Genomic DNA, 19,128 nt, shown 5'->3' on the forward strand with positions numbered 1-19,128 from the left:
GTGTCCACCAACACCCTGGAGTTGTTCAGGGAGAGGTGGGCACCGCAGGGAGTGGAGTGTATTATTTCTTCCTCCAATTCTATTTTGATTTAATCCCTGCCCTCCCCTTCACTGTTTGATCACACAGCATTGCCCTTTGATGTGAAGGGCACTGCTTGTCAATGGCCACCCGGGTGTTTTCCTATCTTCCTGGTGATGGAAATTGAATAAAGATTTGTGCACTTTGTGTCTTTCACTGTGTCTCACACCTGAACACACACACCATGGGTGCTGGGGAAAAATAAGCACTAAGAAAGAAGAAAAAAAACAGGAAAAAAAAACAGGCATGTGGTCTGCTCCTGGGCCTGGCCAAACTGCCCATGTATAGGTCCAGGCAGTGGGCTGTGGAGGGGATCGTTAGGGCTGACCAGCTGCCCCTCTTCCGCGGTTTCGTTAGAGCCCAGGTGTCTCTGGAGAATGATCACGCAGTGTTCACCAACACCCTGGAGTTGTTCAGGGAGAGGTGGGCACCGCAGGGAGTGGAGTGTATTATTTCTTCCTCCAATTCTATTTTGATTTAATCCCTGCCCTCCCCTTCACTGTTTGATCACACAACATTGCCCTTTGATGTGAATGGCACTGCTTGTCGCTGGCCACTCAGGTGTTTCCTTTCTTCCTGGTGGTGGAAACTGAATAAAGATTTGTGCACCTTTTGTCTTTCACTGTGTCTCACACTTGCGCACACACAACATGGGTCCGGGTGGAAAAATAAGCACTACCACAGTTAGGCAGTCGTGTGGGTGTAAAAATAGGGAAAAAAAAGCCAGGCATGTCCCTCCCCTTCACTGTTTGATCACGCAGCATTGCCCTTTGATGTGAAGGGCACTGCTTGCCACTGGCCACTTGGGTGTTTTCCTGGTGGTGGAAATTGAATAAAGATTTGTGCATCTTGTGTCTTTCACGGTGTCTCACACCTGCACACACACAACATGGGTGCGGGGGGAAAAATAAGCACACTGCTGTTAGGCGGTAGTGTGGGAGGAAAAAAAAGAAAAAAAAAATTAAAACAAAAACAGGCGTGTCAGAGGTTCTGTTCACTCAGAGATGGCTCCAAAGGAAGTTGGATCGGTGTCAATGTCTTTCCATGTGTAAATAAAGGGTGACTTGATGATGAGTCACTGGCCTCTGTGGAGTTATTTCACTTACTGTTGGCACTTCCTGAATATACCATTTCTGAGAAGAACCCAGTAACAATGTATGTGTTCCTATGTTTGCAAGGTCACCAGACTGAAAGCCTTCGGGAACACTTAATATCTTATCCTTTTATTCTCTGAAAAGTAATAAATATTTGGCTGAATTTTCTTCAAGTTAATCTTGGCAAGGAAAGATCCTTTAATGTTCATTTAGCTGGCCTGTGTGATTGCGTGAAACTGTTAAATTATTTAGAAGGATAAATATTTATACTTTCATATTTTAAGTTGTTAATCAGCTTTGGAATTTTGAACAATTTCTGTTTTTATAATTAATGGACAACAAAATGATTGATTTAAGAAACCAGATTGATTGTGATCTTTTTACTTGTAAAACTAATAGATGAAATATAATAATTGGTCATAACAAGGGGAGGTGGTGGTTTAATGGTAACATCACTGCAAGTATATCATTCCAGCCCACACCACGAAACTTCTGGTTTAAATGTTGTAAAGGCAGAAAATAAAAGCTGGGATTAAAAATTGGCCAAATGGTGACCGTGTAATCATGTCAATTGTTGTAAAAACCCAGCTGGTTTACTAATAACCTTTAGGGAAGGAAGTGTGCCATCCTTATCTGGTTTGATCGGTCAGTGATTCTAGGCACACACGAATGTTGCTGACTGTTAACTGTCCTCAGAACAATAAATGATCCAGGCCTTATTGTCTAATGTGGAGACAATTCCACAGGTTTTATCTGATCTTAAAGTCCAGCTGTATGCAAAATCCATAAACAACATTTAAATTTGAAGCCAGTGACAACTCACTGTTTATTCTCACGAGTCATGTTACACTCGATTGAATGATTTAACTGTCCAAATGGGACAGCTTTTGCACTTTGCATTAGGAAACAATGATTTGGTTGGAAAAAAGAAATCTGTTGTCATTTTATGATTATTGGACTGAATTTTAAGGTCTTTTTTTCCTGCTGCTGCACGTACTTGTTGGAAACTAATTTACTGACAGTTTATTAGCATATACAGTTATACAATTACCCCTTCGTACTTCCCATGTTCGATGTGTATAGCAGCTAGCCTTTTTAAGCAGCTCACTCATCCATGCTTTTGCAGGTATTCTTCTTAGAATTCCAGAAATACAATTAAAACTGTCAAATCCTTGGTCCACTAATTAATATCTGGTCAGGGACTCACTTGCAATCGATTGCTAAATGTTCCTGGTTTGCAATTTTTATAAAGTGAGAAAATTAAGGCTGTTTTAGGTTAATGCTTTGGCATTTTTGCTGTGCTCGTTTTGTTGCTATCTTGCTCGAACATGTCTATGGATTCAAGCCCCAGTGCAAAGATGGTTGAGCTATTTCAGTGCAGCGCTGAGACTATAATATGCTGCTGGAGATCTTATCTTTCTGGAGAAATGTTAAATTGAAGCTCTGCCTGCTTTCTAAGGGGGACATAAATCACTCCATAGTACTACTTTGAAGTAAATTTATTCCCAGTGTTATGGGCAATCTTTATTTCTCAATCAACATCAGAAAAATACTTTGCCTAGGATGACATTGCTGTCTATGACAGCTTAGTGTATACAATTTGGCAGCTGCACTTCACAAATTTAAATACTGGCTACACTTCAAAAGTGCCTTTGTTGGCTGTAAAGCTATTTTGGAACATTCAGAGGTTGTGAAAGATGCTTTGTAGATGCAAGTCTGTCTTAATATTACTTGGCTGTAACTGACCATTGCATTTCCACTTCTCCAGACTTCCTTCACTTCCCAGTGTTACAGGGACAAAGCTATCCAAGTCTGATCGCTCCTTCACCAGTGTTTGTGAAATTAAGTCTATTAATTCCTTCCTACAGAAATCAGACATTCTCTTAAATGCACACTGTTGACTATTCAGTTTCAAATTGGATTTGACATGTCTTATTTTGTCAGAGACATTTTTTAAAATGAAGATTCAGTGCCCACAAAAATTCTGTTTCCTTATCTTGAACAGGAGAAATGCTGGTGCTTTGTTTTCGTTTAATTACTTTAGTCATCGCAATGATGTCATTCTGGAGACCTCTTCAGAGACCTTGTAGACAAGAGTGAGGATGCAGTATCTGAGCAGCTTTGATGTCAAGTCTGAGTTTGACTTACTGAAAGTAGCAGATTAACCATTGTTAAAACTTTCAAGTTCTTTAATTACAGTGAATTAAAGGAATTATGGGCTTTGGCTACTGTGAAAAAGGAGACCTCTTGTAAAGGATTTAAGAGTCATTGCACTTGGTGCTGTCCTGAAGTCAAGATTGCAACATTATTTGTTGTCAGTCTCAGAAATAAAAAATAAATGATAAATCATTTTTTTTTAAATATATTACATCGATGAAGTAATTGTAGTTTAGACATGATATAGAAATGACGATGAACAAATATATTTGAACATAACATTCACACAGCTATAATGCAATCCCTTTAAAATGGTTCAGATGAAAACTACAGGCAAAATAGCATTGATTCATGAAGTTATTACTTTCATTTTCCAGAGAAAAATGTCCCATGTGCACCTGCACATTCTTCTGGTCCGAGTTGCAGACCTCCTTGGGTGGTTGACACTTCCTTTGCAGAGAAGTATGCACCAGACAAAACTACCACCATAATGACGAAATTCACTCAACCGGCTCAGCCAACCCCTCAACAAAATCGAAACTCTATTGTCCAGGCAGCACAGCAGGCACCTGATGGGACTAACAGAACTCCAGTATGTGCCCACTGTAACAAGGTTATCAAGTGAGTAAGGAATGCACATGAGTTATTGTTCATGATTGGTACATGGAATTGGCTCATGTAAAAGATCATAATGAATAGAAACTTTCAATAAATATATGTTCCTAATTATAAGTTGTGACAGGTCAGTTATCATACTTCGCTAGATAACTGAGCGAGTTTGCAATGGTAGGTAAGTACTGAAATATATTTTTTTTGTTGCTGTTGTATTTTTCTTATAATCTGTTATAATTTTTATCCATTCCATATTTCATTTCAGCTTTGCCCTTTTTTACTCTTCATTGTTCATTGGAGCTTCATTGCTGCTTCTCTCTCTCTCAATTTTCGCCTTTAGCATCTTTTCCCATTCTCCTTTCATGTTAAGATCGAAAGGAGAGAAAAAAAATTCTTCCATAGCTTCCATGAAATCTTCCAATATGTTCTATTAATAAAAGGCAAAATGATTCTGCTTGCTTTATCAAATGCACTGTATGTAGATCAGATATAATATTATATTGATATTTTAATTGAATTCAATTTTAAAAATGTGTTGGTAAACATTTGAGTTCTGGTTTTTAATGAAGATGATGGATTCATCCGGTCCAGTACTCAGATGTGCTTGTTTGGCCAAAGTAGAAAGGAGGTTTGTCTTATCTCTTCAATGGCATTCCCTAAATTAGAATATAAGTACAGGAAAAGTTTGTCAGACAACTTAGCCTGTACCACCTCATGGGGATTGGAAATTTTATGAGGCTGCAGCTGAAGAATGAAAGTTATGTTGTTAACAAATGGGTTATGGAATCACAGCAGATATGGGAAACCTACAAAAGCAATATTTATTTCTTCCATTAACTGTGTTACTTGCATTTTATGTTAGTGATACTTAAGTTCAAAAAGGCTTAATCTTTCTCTGAAGAGAGACAGTTTATTTTTCACATTTTTTTTCCTATTTTCTTTCAAAATTGAAAGTGTTTCCAGTTAATTTTTTTGTTAAAATACATTTTCTCTTAAATTTGACATGTTTTAGACACCTCACAATAGGAAAATGCCAGCTCTACGGAGGAAATGGTTTAATCAATGGACAAAAAAAGTGATTCCAACGTTCCATAACTACTGTGCAGAAAAAGGCTTACTTACATAATAAAGTAAATCTTCACTGGTTCATTATCATCAATGTAATCTAAGTAGATGAAATGTTGTTCAGACAAATGGTTAAGCAATGATTTGAATTTGAAATTTGCATTCCTGTTTACAATTCCTGCTTTATCTGTTTAAACACCTTCATACCTATAATCCCAGAGATACCTTGATATTCATATTTTGACCTCTTGAACAACCCTGATTTTAATTGCTCCATCACTGGCAGTTATGCTTTCAGCTGCCTAGATCCTAAATTCAGGAATTTTCTGACCTAAACCTCTTACCTTCTCAACCCTCACTTTCCTCAATTAAGGCATTCATTAATGCCTACCTCTCTGACCATGCGTTTGGTCATCTGTTTGATATTTGCTTATGTGATTTGCTGTCATATTCCATTACGTAAAGGTCATACTTACTGTTACAAACATAGGATTCTATTTTATTGTTTGTATAAAACATGTGACTGATTTCACAGGGATCACATTTTTTTTGAAGAACAAGTATACACACAAGATTTTTAGAATCCTAAAAAACTGCACCATTAATTGCTACATAATGGTTTTAATGTGTTTATTAACCGATGTTTCCCTAACTTTTTAATATCATTTCTTCTGTAGTTTTAAACTATTGTGATCAATGTGTTTTGTTTTGTTATCACTGACCTCCATGTCTCTGATCTGAATTACCATAAATTATTGGAACAAACCAAGGGTAAGAATGGCAGGCAGGCATGATGAGTACTTGAGCCAAGCTTTCCTGAGCTTTTTTGGGATCTGCTGAATATAGTATGACAAAAAAATGTTAAAGGAATTTATAACCTTGCAAAGCACAACAGCTGTGTAGCAATGAAGCTTTAAAAATAGTCACAGTACATGCAGGAAAATTTCAGTTTCACTGGTACAGTTTGACGGGACCTTGTGCATTTAATATGTAACATAATTGTATGAAATGTTCAACAATTTTAGTACTTTTATGAAATTAATTCAAGTTTTAAAACTCTTAAAATTTGTATTGATCAGTGGTTGCAAAATAGCATTCACGTTTATTACATTCATTCCTTGTAAATGGAATTGCAGTGAATGTGTATCATAACAGCATAATCGTCTCATCCATTTGGTCGACTAACCTTACCACAATTCAATCAATATTTTGTAATATCATGTTTCAAACTGTGATAAGGACTGTAAGTTTCAAGGTTAAGATGCTATGGTAGATACTCAGTAAATAAATCAAGATCACAAGAAAGTGATTAAAATTTGGCTGCAAGAAGAAGAATAAATGATGGGTGGCAAAAGCTTTAAAAAAATCAATGTATTGAAATGCTGGTTATCCAAAATAAAAGCAGAAAATTAAAACAAATCAATAATGCTACAAGAAACCCAACTTTGCAGTTTTTGAATTAGCATACAATTTGGCCATGCTGGAGTTAAGCAGTCTCTGCTTCATTTAATAACTGCCTTTTTAATCAATACTGATCCAAATGCTCTCCACAATGGTGCTGAGGTTTCATCGCAATCAACTGGCAAAAATTGTTCAAACCACATAATCTGTTCCTGTTAGTATTCAGGCCACAGTCTTGGCTTAATTTTCTCCAGTTAAACATTGGAAATATCGAAACCAGAATGTTCAGCTCCTGCCACAAACACTGTATCTTCGCTTCTAATTCCAACCATCTCAATGGTCATCGTCTCAGGTGGAGCTAGACCACTTATAATCTTGACATCCTACTGGACCTATGCCTTGTCCATCACAAAGACAAGCTATTTCTATCACTATGACATTGCAAGTTTTTATGAAACCTTCATCTGTTCATTTGTCACCTCCAGATGTGACTATTTGAATGCTCTCCCAATCCTTCAGCATTCTCAAAACATGTATTCTCATCCAAGCACTCATGAATCCTATCCTGTATCAAATTTCAACATCCCTGCACTGCTGAACTGTTTTACAAATGTAAAATTCTCATTCATAATTTTATTGCTTCCTTCATCTCTAAGTCCTCCCCATCAGTTTTTGATCTCTTTGACTTGTGATTTGTACATGCCACACACACTGCCCACTGACACCCATTGCATCACCTTTTCTTTCTTACCAGTGGTAGCTGCACTTTCTGCCAAATCCTTCTGCCTGTCTACTTTCCATCCCTCTTAAGATCACCTGTTTGTTTAGATTTTAGGCACTAATATATTCTCCTTTGTCTTAAGAAATAAAAATATAAAGAAGAGAGGCCAAAGTGAACATAGGGAGATTGATAGCTAAGGTGAGAGCCACGGGATGTGATGCAAGTTGGTTAATTAGATCCAGAACTGGTAGGAAGCAGAGGGTGATGGTTGAGGGGTGTTTTGTGACTGGAAGTCTTTGTCTAGTGGGGTTCTGCAGGGATTTGTGTTGGGCCCTTGCTGTTTGTGATTTAGACTTCAAGGCAGAAGCATTGACTAGTAAATTCGCAGATGATACTGAGCTAGATAGGGTGGTAAATATTGAAGAGGATATCTTTCAATTACAGTAGGATATAGGCAGGTTTATCAGTAGCAAATGGAATTCAAGCCAGATAATTGTGAGGTGATGCACTTGGGACAGGACAGGACAGACAAAGCAAGGGAATACATGATGAGCAGTAGGACACTGGGAAGCATCGAGGATTAGAGTGACCTTGATGTGCATTTATGCCAATCCCTTAAGGTAGCAGAATTGGTAGATAAGTGGTTAAGAAGGTATATGGGATACTTGCTTTTATCTGCTGAAGCATAGCATTTAAGAGCAGGGAAGTGATTTTGGAACTGTATAAAACATTGGGTAGGCTACAACCAGAGTGTTGTGTGCATTTCTGGAAACTTGATAGGAGGGATGTGATAGCACTGGAGAGGAACCAAAGGAGATTTACCAAGAAAGTTTTAATTGAGAAGAGAGATTGGAAAGTTTGGGGTTGTTTTCGCTGGAGCTAGATAGACTGAGGGAGAACTTAATTGAGATTTATAAAATTACAAAGGATGTAGACAGAGTAGATGGGAAGAAGCTTTTCCCCTTGGTGGAGGGATCAGTAGAAGTCTTAGATTTATGGTAGGGGGCAGGAGGTTTAGTGGGGTTGTTAGGGAAAATGTTTTCATCCAGAGAATGGTGGGAATCTGAAACTCATTGCCTTTCAGGATGGTAGAGACAGAAACTCTCACAACATTTAAGAAGTAATTAGATGTACATTTATGATTCTAAGGCATACAAGGCTATTAGAGCTGAAAATGTGTTGCTGGAAAAGCGAAGCAGGTCAGGCAGCATCCAAGGAACAGGAGAATCGACGTTTCGGGCATAAGCCCTTCTTCAGGAAGGGCTTATGCCCGAAACGTCGATTCTCCTGTTCCTTGGATGCTGCCTGACCTGCTGCGCTTTTCCAGCAACACATTTTCAGCTCTGATCTCCAGCATCTGCAGTCCTCACTTTCTCCTCATACAAGGCTATTAGCCAAGTGTTGGAAAATTGGACTAGAATAATTAAGTGGTTGTTTTTGACTAGTGCAGACTCGATGACTGAAGGGCCTTTGTGTGGTGTCGACCTTTATGACTTTAAAATAAGGCTGGAAAATAAAAGGGAGCCAGGAATAAATGTTTTGCATCACTCTTCATAGTAGAGGACAATTCTAGCATTCAGAAATACTAAATAGTCAAGGGTCGGAGGGCACTAAATCTATCACTAGAGAAAATATACTCTGGGAAACTAATGAGCCTTCAGACTGAATGGACCTGATGGGTTGTATCCACAGATTTTAGAAGAATTAGGTACAGAGATAGCAGTTACATTAGTAGCAATCTTTCAAGAATCCTTAGGTTCTGAAAAAGTTTCAGAATTAGAAAGCTGTCAATGTGACAGTTATTCACATAGAAAGGAAGACAAAACAGGTAGTCGAGGCTACTTAGCTTAGTATTTATCGTTAGGAACGTGCTGGAGTCTAAGATGTAATAGAAGATCAAATTGTGCTTGACAAATTTATTATAGTTCTTTAAGGAGGTAATGAGCAGGATAGATATAGGGGAACCAATGTAATATATTTGAATCTCCAAAAGGCATTTGATATGGTACACACATTAGGCTACTTAATAAGAGCCCATGGTGTTGGTGGTAGTATATTAACAGGATAGAAGACTGGCTAACGAAGAGTGTAGGGAGAAGGTCTGTATTTTCAGAACAGTATCCTGTAACTAGTAGAGTGTCACTGGAATCATGCTGGAACCACAGTTATTCACAAAGTATATTAATAACTTAGATGATGGAAGTGAATGTATTATTTCCATGTATGCAGCTAACACGAAACACAAGTTAGCTGATGTAATGAGTCTACAGAGGGATATGGACTAATTAGGTGAGTGGGCAAAAACTAGACAAATAGAATATCATGTAGGAAAATGTGAGATTGTATACTTTGGCAAGAAGAATAGAAGGCTCTAAATATTGTCTAAATGGGAAAGAATTCATAAAGCTGTTTCACATAGGGATTGGCAGATCTTTGTGAATAAATTACAAGAAACTAACATCCAAGTTCAGCACATAATAGGGGAAGCAAATGGAATGTTGGCCTTTGTTTCAAAAGGAATAGCACATAAACATGAAGTTTAAACTATACAAGTCTCTGGTCAGACCACACCTGGAATCTGTGGAAGTTGTGATCCCTTTGTCTAAGGAAAGATTTACTAGCATTGGTGGTAGTCCAGAGAAGGTTCATGAGGTTGATTCTGGGATTTTCTTATGGGGAGAATTTGAGTAGTTTGGGCTTGTTTTCTTTGGAATTTAGAAGCATGAGAGGACACCTTTATTGAAACACAAGATTATTAAGGAGCTTGACAATTTACATGCAGAAAAGCTATTTTGCCTTTGTGGAAGAGTTGAGGACTAGAGGACAGAAATTCAGAGCAAAGGTTCCTCCATTTAGATAGAGAAGAGGAAAAATATTTTTCTATAAATCATAATATAGCAGTAAATCAGTGGAATTCTTTACTGGAGAGGCAGTTGGGTCATTAAGTATGTTCAAGGCTGAAGCTAGACAGATTTTTATACAGTAAGAGGATGAAGAGCTATGAGGAAAAGGGAGGAAAGTGAACTTTAGGATTATAAGATCAGCTATGATCTCATTGAATGGGGTAAATTGTTCCTATATCTTATGGTCTAATCCCTGTTTGTCCATTTACGACTCTTTGAAGGATCTTGGGGAATAATTTTGTATTAAACAAACTGTATAAATACAAGCTGTTACCTTAATTTCTAAAAGTATCATCGAATTGGTGAAATACTCCTTTCTCTACATGGATTTGGGAATAGAGGATTAGCCTCCACCTCCATACTCACCACCTGAGGAGGGTACATACCCTTCGCATTGGCACTCCTCATCTATTTGACATTTTAATTTTTAAAGTTATCCAGATGAATGATAACATGTTGGATTTTAAAATAACTAAAGGAGGAAATATTTGTTGTGTCTTGGGATTTAGTTTTATGAAAGTAGGTATAACTGCAACACTGAAATGTACTTAGCTATATTAACACGAAAAGTCAAGGGACAAATGTGTGACTTACAAAATTATCTTCAGTAGTACAACTATGCAAATGATTCGGAGATGCCGGTGTTGGACTGGGGTGTACAAAGTTAAAAATCACACAACACCAGGTTATGGTCCAACAGGTTTAATTGGAAGCACACTAGCTTTCGGAGCGATGCTCCGTCACCACCTGATGAAGGAGCGTCGCTCCGAAAGCTAGTGTGCTTCCAATTAAACCTGTTGGACTATAACCTGGTGTTGTGTGATTTTTAACTATGCAAATGTATACAAATGGCTTAATAATGATAGGTTTATATGAACAAAGCTACTTAATGTCTGAAGCAAAAGATCTGTTTTGTAAAAGTCATATATTTGCACTATAATGAAGGAATATTATTGTCATTAAACTTCATCAGTTAGGAAAATTAAGATGAACTTAGTCTTATGTTTGGCTTTGTTTTTTCTTTATTTAGAGGTCGTTATCTTGTAGCTTTGGGCCGTTCTTGGCACCCTGAAGAGTTTACTTGCAATCAATGCAAAATGACCTTGACTGAGGGAGGATTCTTTGAGGAAAAGGGCTCTGTGTTCTGTGGAAAATGTTATGAAAATAAGCATGCCCCCAATTGTGCCAAGTGCAAACAGAAGATTGTAGGTGTAAGTAACATTGTATGTTTGTAATTTTAAATGCGGAACTGGTTTGTATAAAGAAAGCCAACTTGTAAATCAAAAGAGAGCAAAATATGCAGCAGGAGCTCTTCCTTACATTTGTGGAAACCTCAACAGATAAACCATGAATCAGTCTATTATCATGTTTGTTGATTTTCTTGTTAGAATGTTGAAACACAGTGTAGAATGTAAGTGCACTTTTGCCTGGCAATTATCAGTCTTAAAAGAATAACAATGAATGTTGTAATTAATGTTGAACTATAGGTTTGAAAGTGTCATTGATTTTATCTGTTGCAGTAAATGTTATCTTGTCAGCAATGTAAATGCTGCAATTGAAGGTCTTTCTAATCTGGTGAATTCCCTAAAACATCTGAGACATTGATCCTTTGCTAATTGGTGTGCCTTGTATATGGTTTTAAAAAGCCCTATGTGGAAAACTGAGGAATCTTGACCAATTTTAATTAGGAAGATAGAAGCAAGAAGGTTTTCTGGAGAAAAACATGTTTTTGGGCAAATGTGTATAGGGAGTGAGGAACTGCAGTTTTGTTATGCACAGCTTAATCTATCTCAGGGGAACTTAATGTCTAAAATGAGAGAGAAGACTTCGTTCATCTGCCTTCACCTTTTCAGCATGAAAATGTCAAAATGTAACTATTAGCTATGATATGAATTCCCACGATGATCTAATAGTAGTATTCACAGTTTATTCATTCACGGGATGAGAATCATCAGCGAAAAAGGTAATACTTAAACTTGGCTTACCCTAAAACATCGCAAATTTCTGCAAGAGACACATGGGTAATGGATTTTGGGCTACATATCAAGATTTTGTTGCAGCCATATCTAAACAAATATATTTAGTACATTACTTGAAATCAACTTAAGGGGTAGGTCAGCTGAAAAAGAGAAATAAATAGATTTTATTTCTAGATTTGAATTTTCTCTTTTATTGAAATTGCATTTTCTGCTAATAGGAAATTATGCATGCTTTGAAGCAGACATGGCATGTTAAGTGCTTTAACTGCACTGCATGTAAAAACCCCATCCGCAACAAAGCCTTTTACATGGAGGAAGGCCAACCCTACTGTGAGAGAGGTAAGGAAAAGAAATTTTAGAATACTTCAGTAGGCCAATGCTTCCATCTGGGTTAAAATTTTACACAAAAGTCAAGTTAATGTTTTAGCACATTTATTTACACACAACTTTGTGTTAATTATTGTATGCAAACACGTTTACATATTTGTAAAGTTAAAATATCAGGGTTTCATACAATAATAAACTGTTTAGAAATGATAGTTAGAGAGGTCGACAACCCAGGAAAAGACCATCCAGCACATCATGTTGGTGTAGGGTGAAAACAAGCATCTAATTATTCTAATCCCTTTTTCCAGCACAAGGCTCTTAGCTCTGTATGCCTTGGCATTACATGTGGACATCCAAATTCTTAAGTATTAAGAGGGCTGCTGCCTCTTACAGACAATGAGTTCCAGATTCCCACCACCATCTTAGAGCCATAGAAATGTCCAGCAGGGAAATAGACCCTTCAGTCCAACTCATCCATGCCAGCCAGATATCCTAAATAAATCTAGTCCCAAAGTTTGTGAGATTTGTAACTCGGGTGCTTGTTGTTGTGGTTCTGTTCGCTGAGCTGGGAATTTGTGTTGCAGATGTTTTGTCCCCTGTCTAGGTGACATCCTCAGTGCTTGGGAGCCTCTTGTGAAGCGCTTCTGTGATGTTTCCTGCAACGGACAGCTGGAACTGACAACCAGAAGCGGCAGAGACAAACCACTATAATGCCGGATCACAGAAGCCCTTCACAGGAGGCTCCCAAGCACTGAGGATGTCACCTAGACAGGGGACGAAACATCTGCAACACAAATTTCCAGCTCGGCAAACAGAACCACAACAAATCTAGTCCCATTTGCCAGCATTCAGCCATATCCCTTTCAACTATTCCTAATCCTATAACCATCCAGGTGCTTTGAAATATTTTAATTGTACAAGCCTCCATCACTCCTCTGGCAGTTCATTCTATACATGCGCCCCTCTATGTGAAAACATTGCCCCTTAGGTCCTTTGTAAAACTTTTCCCTCTCACTTTAAACCCGTGCCCTCTAGTTTTGGACTCCCCTACCCTGGGGAAAAGACCTTGCTATTCACCTTATCCATGCCTCTCATGATTTTATAAACTTCAATAAGGTCACCCGTCAGCCTCCGGTGCTTTAGGGGAAAATAGCCCAAGCCTATTCAGCGTCTCCCTATAGCTCAAATGCTCCAACCCTGATAATATCCTTGTGAATCTTTACTGAACCCTTTCTGATTTTATTTTCTTCACTCATGCCCTCCTGCACCTTAGCTTAAATCTATGTCCCTAGTCATTGATCCATCCTCCAATGAGAAAGGTTGCTCCTTTCTATTCTGTCTATGCCTTTCAATTTTATACAGCTTCATCTTGTTCACCCCACCCTCCACAATCTCCTCTCCTATGAAAACAACCCCAGTTTATCCAATGTCTCATCAGAACTAAAACTCTCCAGCTGAGGGAACATCCTGGTAAATTTCCTCTGCGTCCTCTCCAGTACAATCACATCATTCCGGCTTCATATTATCAATTCCAGCATAACCTCCCTGCTCTTAAGCTCTATGCCTCAGCTAATAAGGGCATTTCTAAATTAATGATCCCATATGCCTTCGTAACTACTTTATCTGTCTGTCCTGCTACCTTAAGAGATTGGTGGACATGCACACCAAGGTCCCTCTGATCCTTGGTAATTCCCAGGTTCCTACTGCTCATCATGTATTCCCTTGCCTTGATTATTTTGCCCAAGTGCACACCTTGCACTTATTTGGACTGAATTTGATTTACCGCTAAGGTCACTCCTCAACTTCCCACAATCCTTATAACTCAAACCCTCCAGTCCTGACAACATCCTGGTAAATCATCAACTTAAAACAAAACACAGCTCCATCTAAACAGACAGGAAAATCACTTTTTTTTTTCCTGATTACTTGGACACAGATCAAACAACCCAGTGACTAACACACCAATGTTCAACCATATGGATTGTGGAGTACCTTGTCTCCAACAATCTCACTCAGTTAAGCCCCACTAAATGCACTGACAACACACTGCTACCTGCTCTGTTCAGTATCTCTGTGTCTTAAGATGAAGAGAATTGTGTTTTCTTTTAAAACTATAAACAGATGTTTTAATTGAGACTGGGGCAAAGATTTTGAATTCATCAATGCAAACTACTGAAAGGTCCTGCACGGTCTTTAAGTAAATTGGTGCTGTAATGAAATACATAAAATAAATGAGATGTTTCAATTAAATTTTATTCATAAACATGTTGCTTTTGAAGCTCAGAGAATTACTTGTATATGATGCCATATTGACCTGTCTCATAGCATTTCACTCAAGATATTTATATTTGAAAGATAGTAACGATGGGTATGTCAGCAGGGCCCACTTGTGCAGATTTCGAATATAAACAAACCAGCAGTTACAGATTTCCGATGAGGATTTCCAATGTGTGTGTGCTGGAATTGGATTATTACCATAAGGCCATGGATGTGGGAACAAAAGTAGGCCTTTCAGCCCATTGAACCTGCTCTGATAATCCTCAACTCCACTTGCCTGTTCTTGCCCTTAATCTTTGATTCCCTTACTGTTTAAAAATCTATCTATCTATCTCAGCCTTTGATATACATAATGGTCCAGTCTTGACAGCCCTTTGCAGTAAAGAATTCTGCAAATTCGCCAGCCTCTGAGAGAAGAAATTCCTCATTCTCTATCCTAAATGGGTAATCCCTTATTCTGAGATAATGTGCTCTGGTCCTGGACTCTTGCACAAGGAGGAACAACCTTTCTGCATTTACCCTGTTAAATCCCCTCAAAATATTTCAATAATGCCACACTTTATTCTTCTAAACTCCAATGAGTACAAGCCCAATCTACTTATAAGACAGCCTGTCCATACCTGGTATCAGCCAAGTGAACCTTAGCAAGTTTTGATAAGTGAACCTTCGCTGGAATGCCTCTGATTTTCAATATATCCTTCCTAAAATGGTTCATAGTATTCCAGCTGTTGTCTGACTAATGCCTTGTACAGTTTTAGCAAAACCTCTTGAATTATGTAGGTAATGGGGAGAAGGTGAAGTAAAGGCACTAGGTATATTCATTCAAAGAGTCAGTGCAGACACAACAGGCCAAATAGTCTCCTTCTCTTCTGTAGCCAGTCTGTGATTGTGTGAAGCTTGAACTGTTTTCTATAAGTGCATCTTTGCAATAATCATGTGGAACGTTAAAAGCCTTCCTGAAGTCCAAGTAGACTACACAAAATGCATTGCCCTCATCTACACACTTGGTCACCTTTTCAGTCAGACATGAACTTCCCTCAATAAAACCATGCTGACTACTCTTAATTAATCCTTGCCTCCCCTAGTGCAGATTGATCCTGTACCTCAGAGTTGCTTCCAATAATTTCTACACCACTTAAGTTAGACTGACTAGCTCATAGTTTCCTATTCTTTTTTCTTGAATAACAAAACCACATTGGCTGTCCTCCAATCCTGTGTTGCATCTCCTCTGGCCAGAGAGGAATTGAAAATTATTTCCAGCGTCCCTGCTAATTCCTCCATTGCCTCACTCAACGACCTGGAATACATTTCATCAGGCTCTGGAGATTTATCTGCATTTAAGCTTGCCAAAACACTCAGAGCAACCTTTCTGTCTATGCTAATTTGTTTAATTATATCAACCACACAAGAACCCATGAGCAGTGACATGCAGTTCCTAGGCGGATAATTACACTGTCTCAAGCGAGTACATAGAACAGGACAGTACAGCACAGGCTCTTCGGCCCTTGAATGTTGTGCTGACTTTTTATCCTACTCTAAGGTCAAACTAACCTTTATACCCTTCATTTTACTATCATCCTTGTGTCGCTTAAATGTCTCTAATGTATCTTGACTCTACTACGATTGCTGGCAGTGCATTCCACGCACCCACCACTCTCTGTGCAAAGAACCGGCCTCTGACATCTCCCCTAAACCTTCCTCCAATTATCATAAAATTATGCCCCCTTATGAAAGCCATTTCTGCCCTGGGGAAAAGGTTTCTGGCTATTCACTCTATCTATGCCTCATCATCTTGTGCACCTCTATCAAGTCACTTCTCATCCTTCTTTGCTCCAATGACAAAAGCCCAAGCTCCTTCAAACTTTCTTCCTAAGACCTGCCTTTCAGTCCAGACAGCATTTTGATAAATCTCCTCCTCACCCTCTCTAGAGCTTTTGCATTCTTCCTATAATGAGGTGACCAAAACTGAACACAATACAGGGAAACCTTGATTATCCAAATGTGATGGGCAGGCATTATTTCGTTCGTATAATCGATTATTCGGTTAATTGATTAAATGCCATTCCTCTGGGGCTCGGAGTGTTTAAAGTCTGCTCCTCGTTCAGTAGACTGCAGCAGCACACAGTGGCAAGGCCCCGCCCCAACCCTCAACCCCTCCCCCAAATCCGTCCAACACCGCCCCCCCGGACCCAACACCCCCTCCCCCCCTGCCTCCTTGCCCCATCCAACATCACCCCCCGCCCCAATCCCGTCCAACACCACGCCCCGACCCCATGCAACTTCGCCCCGGCCCCAATACTGGCCCAGACCCCAACCCAGTCCAACACCACCCCTCGCCCTCTGCCCAAACCTCGTCCAACACCATCCCCCGCCCACCCCCTTTCTGGGGCAGCCGGACTGTACACCAACAACAAGGCTGCTGCTGCTGCTGTTGTATTTATGGGGTGAGTCTCCAAAAAGCATGTATGCACACACAACATTTTACTGCAACGTTTTGACGGATTCCACCTTTGCCCTGTACAGGACAATGTTGGAGAGATTATCTGGGGAAGGGGGGGTTTAGGGTACACGCCTGTGTAGAAATCAAAGGAAAGTGTGGAGAGAGAGAGAGAGGCCGGGAGGTCAGTCATTTGGAGACGGTGCCTGTTTAATCACTCTAAACAAAACACGCAATCACTGTTAGAAACACGTCTTTGATGTAATGTTTCCATCGGGACTTTGAGATCTCCTTCAAATAATCCGATTTTTGGACAATTGGTATTCGGATAATTGAGGTTCCTCTGTATTCCAAGTGTGATCTAACCAGGGCTTTACAGAGCTGCAGCATAACCTCGCGGCTTTTAAACTCCATCCCCCTGCTAATGAAAGCCAATACACCATACAACTTAAAGTCATAGAGAGGTACAACAGGGAAACAGACCCTTCGGTCCAACTCATCCATGTTGATTAGATATCCCAACACAATCTAGTCCCACCTACCAGCACATGGCCCATATACCTCCAAACCCTTCCTATTCATATACCCATCCAGATGCCTTTTAAACGTTGCAATTGTACTGGCCTCCACCATTTCCTCTGGCAGCTCATTTCATACACATGCCACCCTCTCCATGTAAACAGTGCCCCTTTGGTCTCTTTTATACCTTTCCCCTCTCACCCTAAACCTATGCCCTCTAGTTCTGGATTCCCCCACTCCAGGGAATCTATTTATCCTATCCATGCCTCTCATGATTTTATAAACCTCTATAAAGTCACCCCTCAGCCTCCAATGATCCAGGGAAAACAGACCCAGCCTATTCAACCTCTTCCTGTAGCTCAAATTCTTCAAACCTGGCAACATCCTTGTAAATCTTTTCTGAACCCTTTCAAGTTTTACAACATCTTTCCGATAGGAAGGAGACCAGAATTGCATGCAATATATTCCAACAGTGGCCTAATCAATGTCCTGTACAGCCGCAATATGATCTCCCAACACTTGTCCTCAATACCCTGACCAATAAAGGAAAGCATACCAAAAGCCACCTTCACTATCCTATCTACCTGCAACTCCACTTTCAAGAAGCTATGAACCTGCACTCCAAGATCTCTTTGTTCAGCAACACTCTCTCAGACCTTACAAGTAAGTGTATAAGTCCTGCTAAGATTTGCTTTCCCAAAATGCAGCACCTCACATTTATCTGAATTAAACTCCATCTGCCACTTCTCAGCCCATTGGCCCATCTGATAATAATTTGCCCACCACAGACATAAGTCTGACTGGTCTGTAAATCCCGGTTATCCCTACTCCCTTTCTTGAATAAGGGAATAACATTTACCACCTTCCAATCATCTGGCATTACTCCAGTGGACAGTGAGGGCGCAGCAATCTCTTCCCTCGCTTCCCGTAGTAACATTGGGTATATCCCATCTGGCCCAGGGGATGTATCTATCCTCATGTTTTCAAAATTTCCAGCACACCCTCCTTCTTAACATCAACTGTAGCCTATTAGCCTGTTTCATGCTGTCCTCACAACCGACAAAGTCCCCACTCACCCACTATTCAGCTCTTGTTCATGTATCTATCAAAATACACCTTAAACTTTGCTGACATGCCTGCAGGCACCCACCACACCTCTGTGGAATGACTTTCCCCACTTTTCTCCCCTAATCTTTTCCCCTCTCACCTTGAACCTTTGCCCTCTTGTAGTTGACCTTTTAACCCTGGGAAAACGCCTTTGGCTATCCACCCGATCTGTGCCTCTCATAATCTTGTGGACCTCCATCAGGTCGCCCCTCAGCCTCCATCTTTCCAGTAAAAACAATCTGAGTTTATTTAACCTCTCATCTTCACTAAAACCCCTCTAGACTAGGCAATGTGTTAGTAAACCTTTTCTGCACCCTCTCCAAAGCATCCACATCCTTCTGGTTGTCTGGGGACAAGAGCTGCACACAATATTCCAAATGTGGCTTAACTAAAGTTTTATAGAGTAGTAACATAACTTGCCAACCTTTATATTTGATACCCTGGTTGATG

The 19,128-nt window shown here is 39.5% G+C and overlaps 1 protein-coding gene across 5 annotated transcripts in view; it reads left to right on the forward strand.

The window, feature by feature from the left end:
* pdlim7 (PDZ and LIM domain 7) overlaps window positions 1–19,128 on the forward strand; it is a 142,316-nt gene that overhangs the window by 118,024 nt on the left and 5,164 nt on the right. For all 5 annotated transcript variants that reach the window (XM_043703721.1, XM_043703724.1, XM_043703720.1 and 2 more), the window contains 3 exons: window positions 3,708–3,951; window positions 11,063–11,243; window positions 12,230–12,350. In XM_043703721.1, the coding sequence (XP_043559656.1) occupies window positions 3,708–3,951; window positions 11,063–11,243; window positions 12,230–12,350 (546 nt within the window). The remainder of the gene's footprint in view (window positions 1–3,707; window positions 3,952–11,062; window positions 11,244–12,229; window positions 12,351–19,128) is intronic.

The sequence above is a fragment of the Chiloscyllium plagiosum genome, chromosome 14, assembly GCF_004010195.1.
Source record: "Chiloscyllium plagiosum isolate BGI_BamShark_2017 chromosome 14, ASM401019v2, whole genome shotgun sequence".
Taxonomy (NCBI): domain Eukaryota; kingdom Metazoa; phylum Chordata; class Chondrichthyes; order Orectolobiformes; family Hemiscylliidae; genus Chiloscyllium; species Chiloscyllium plagiosum.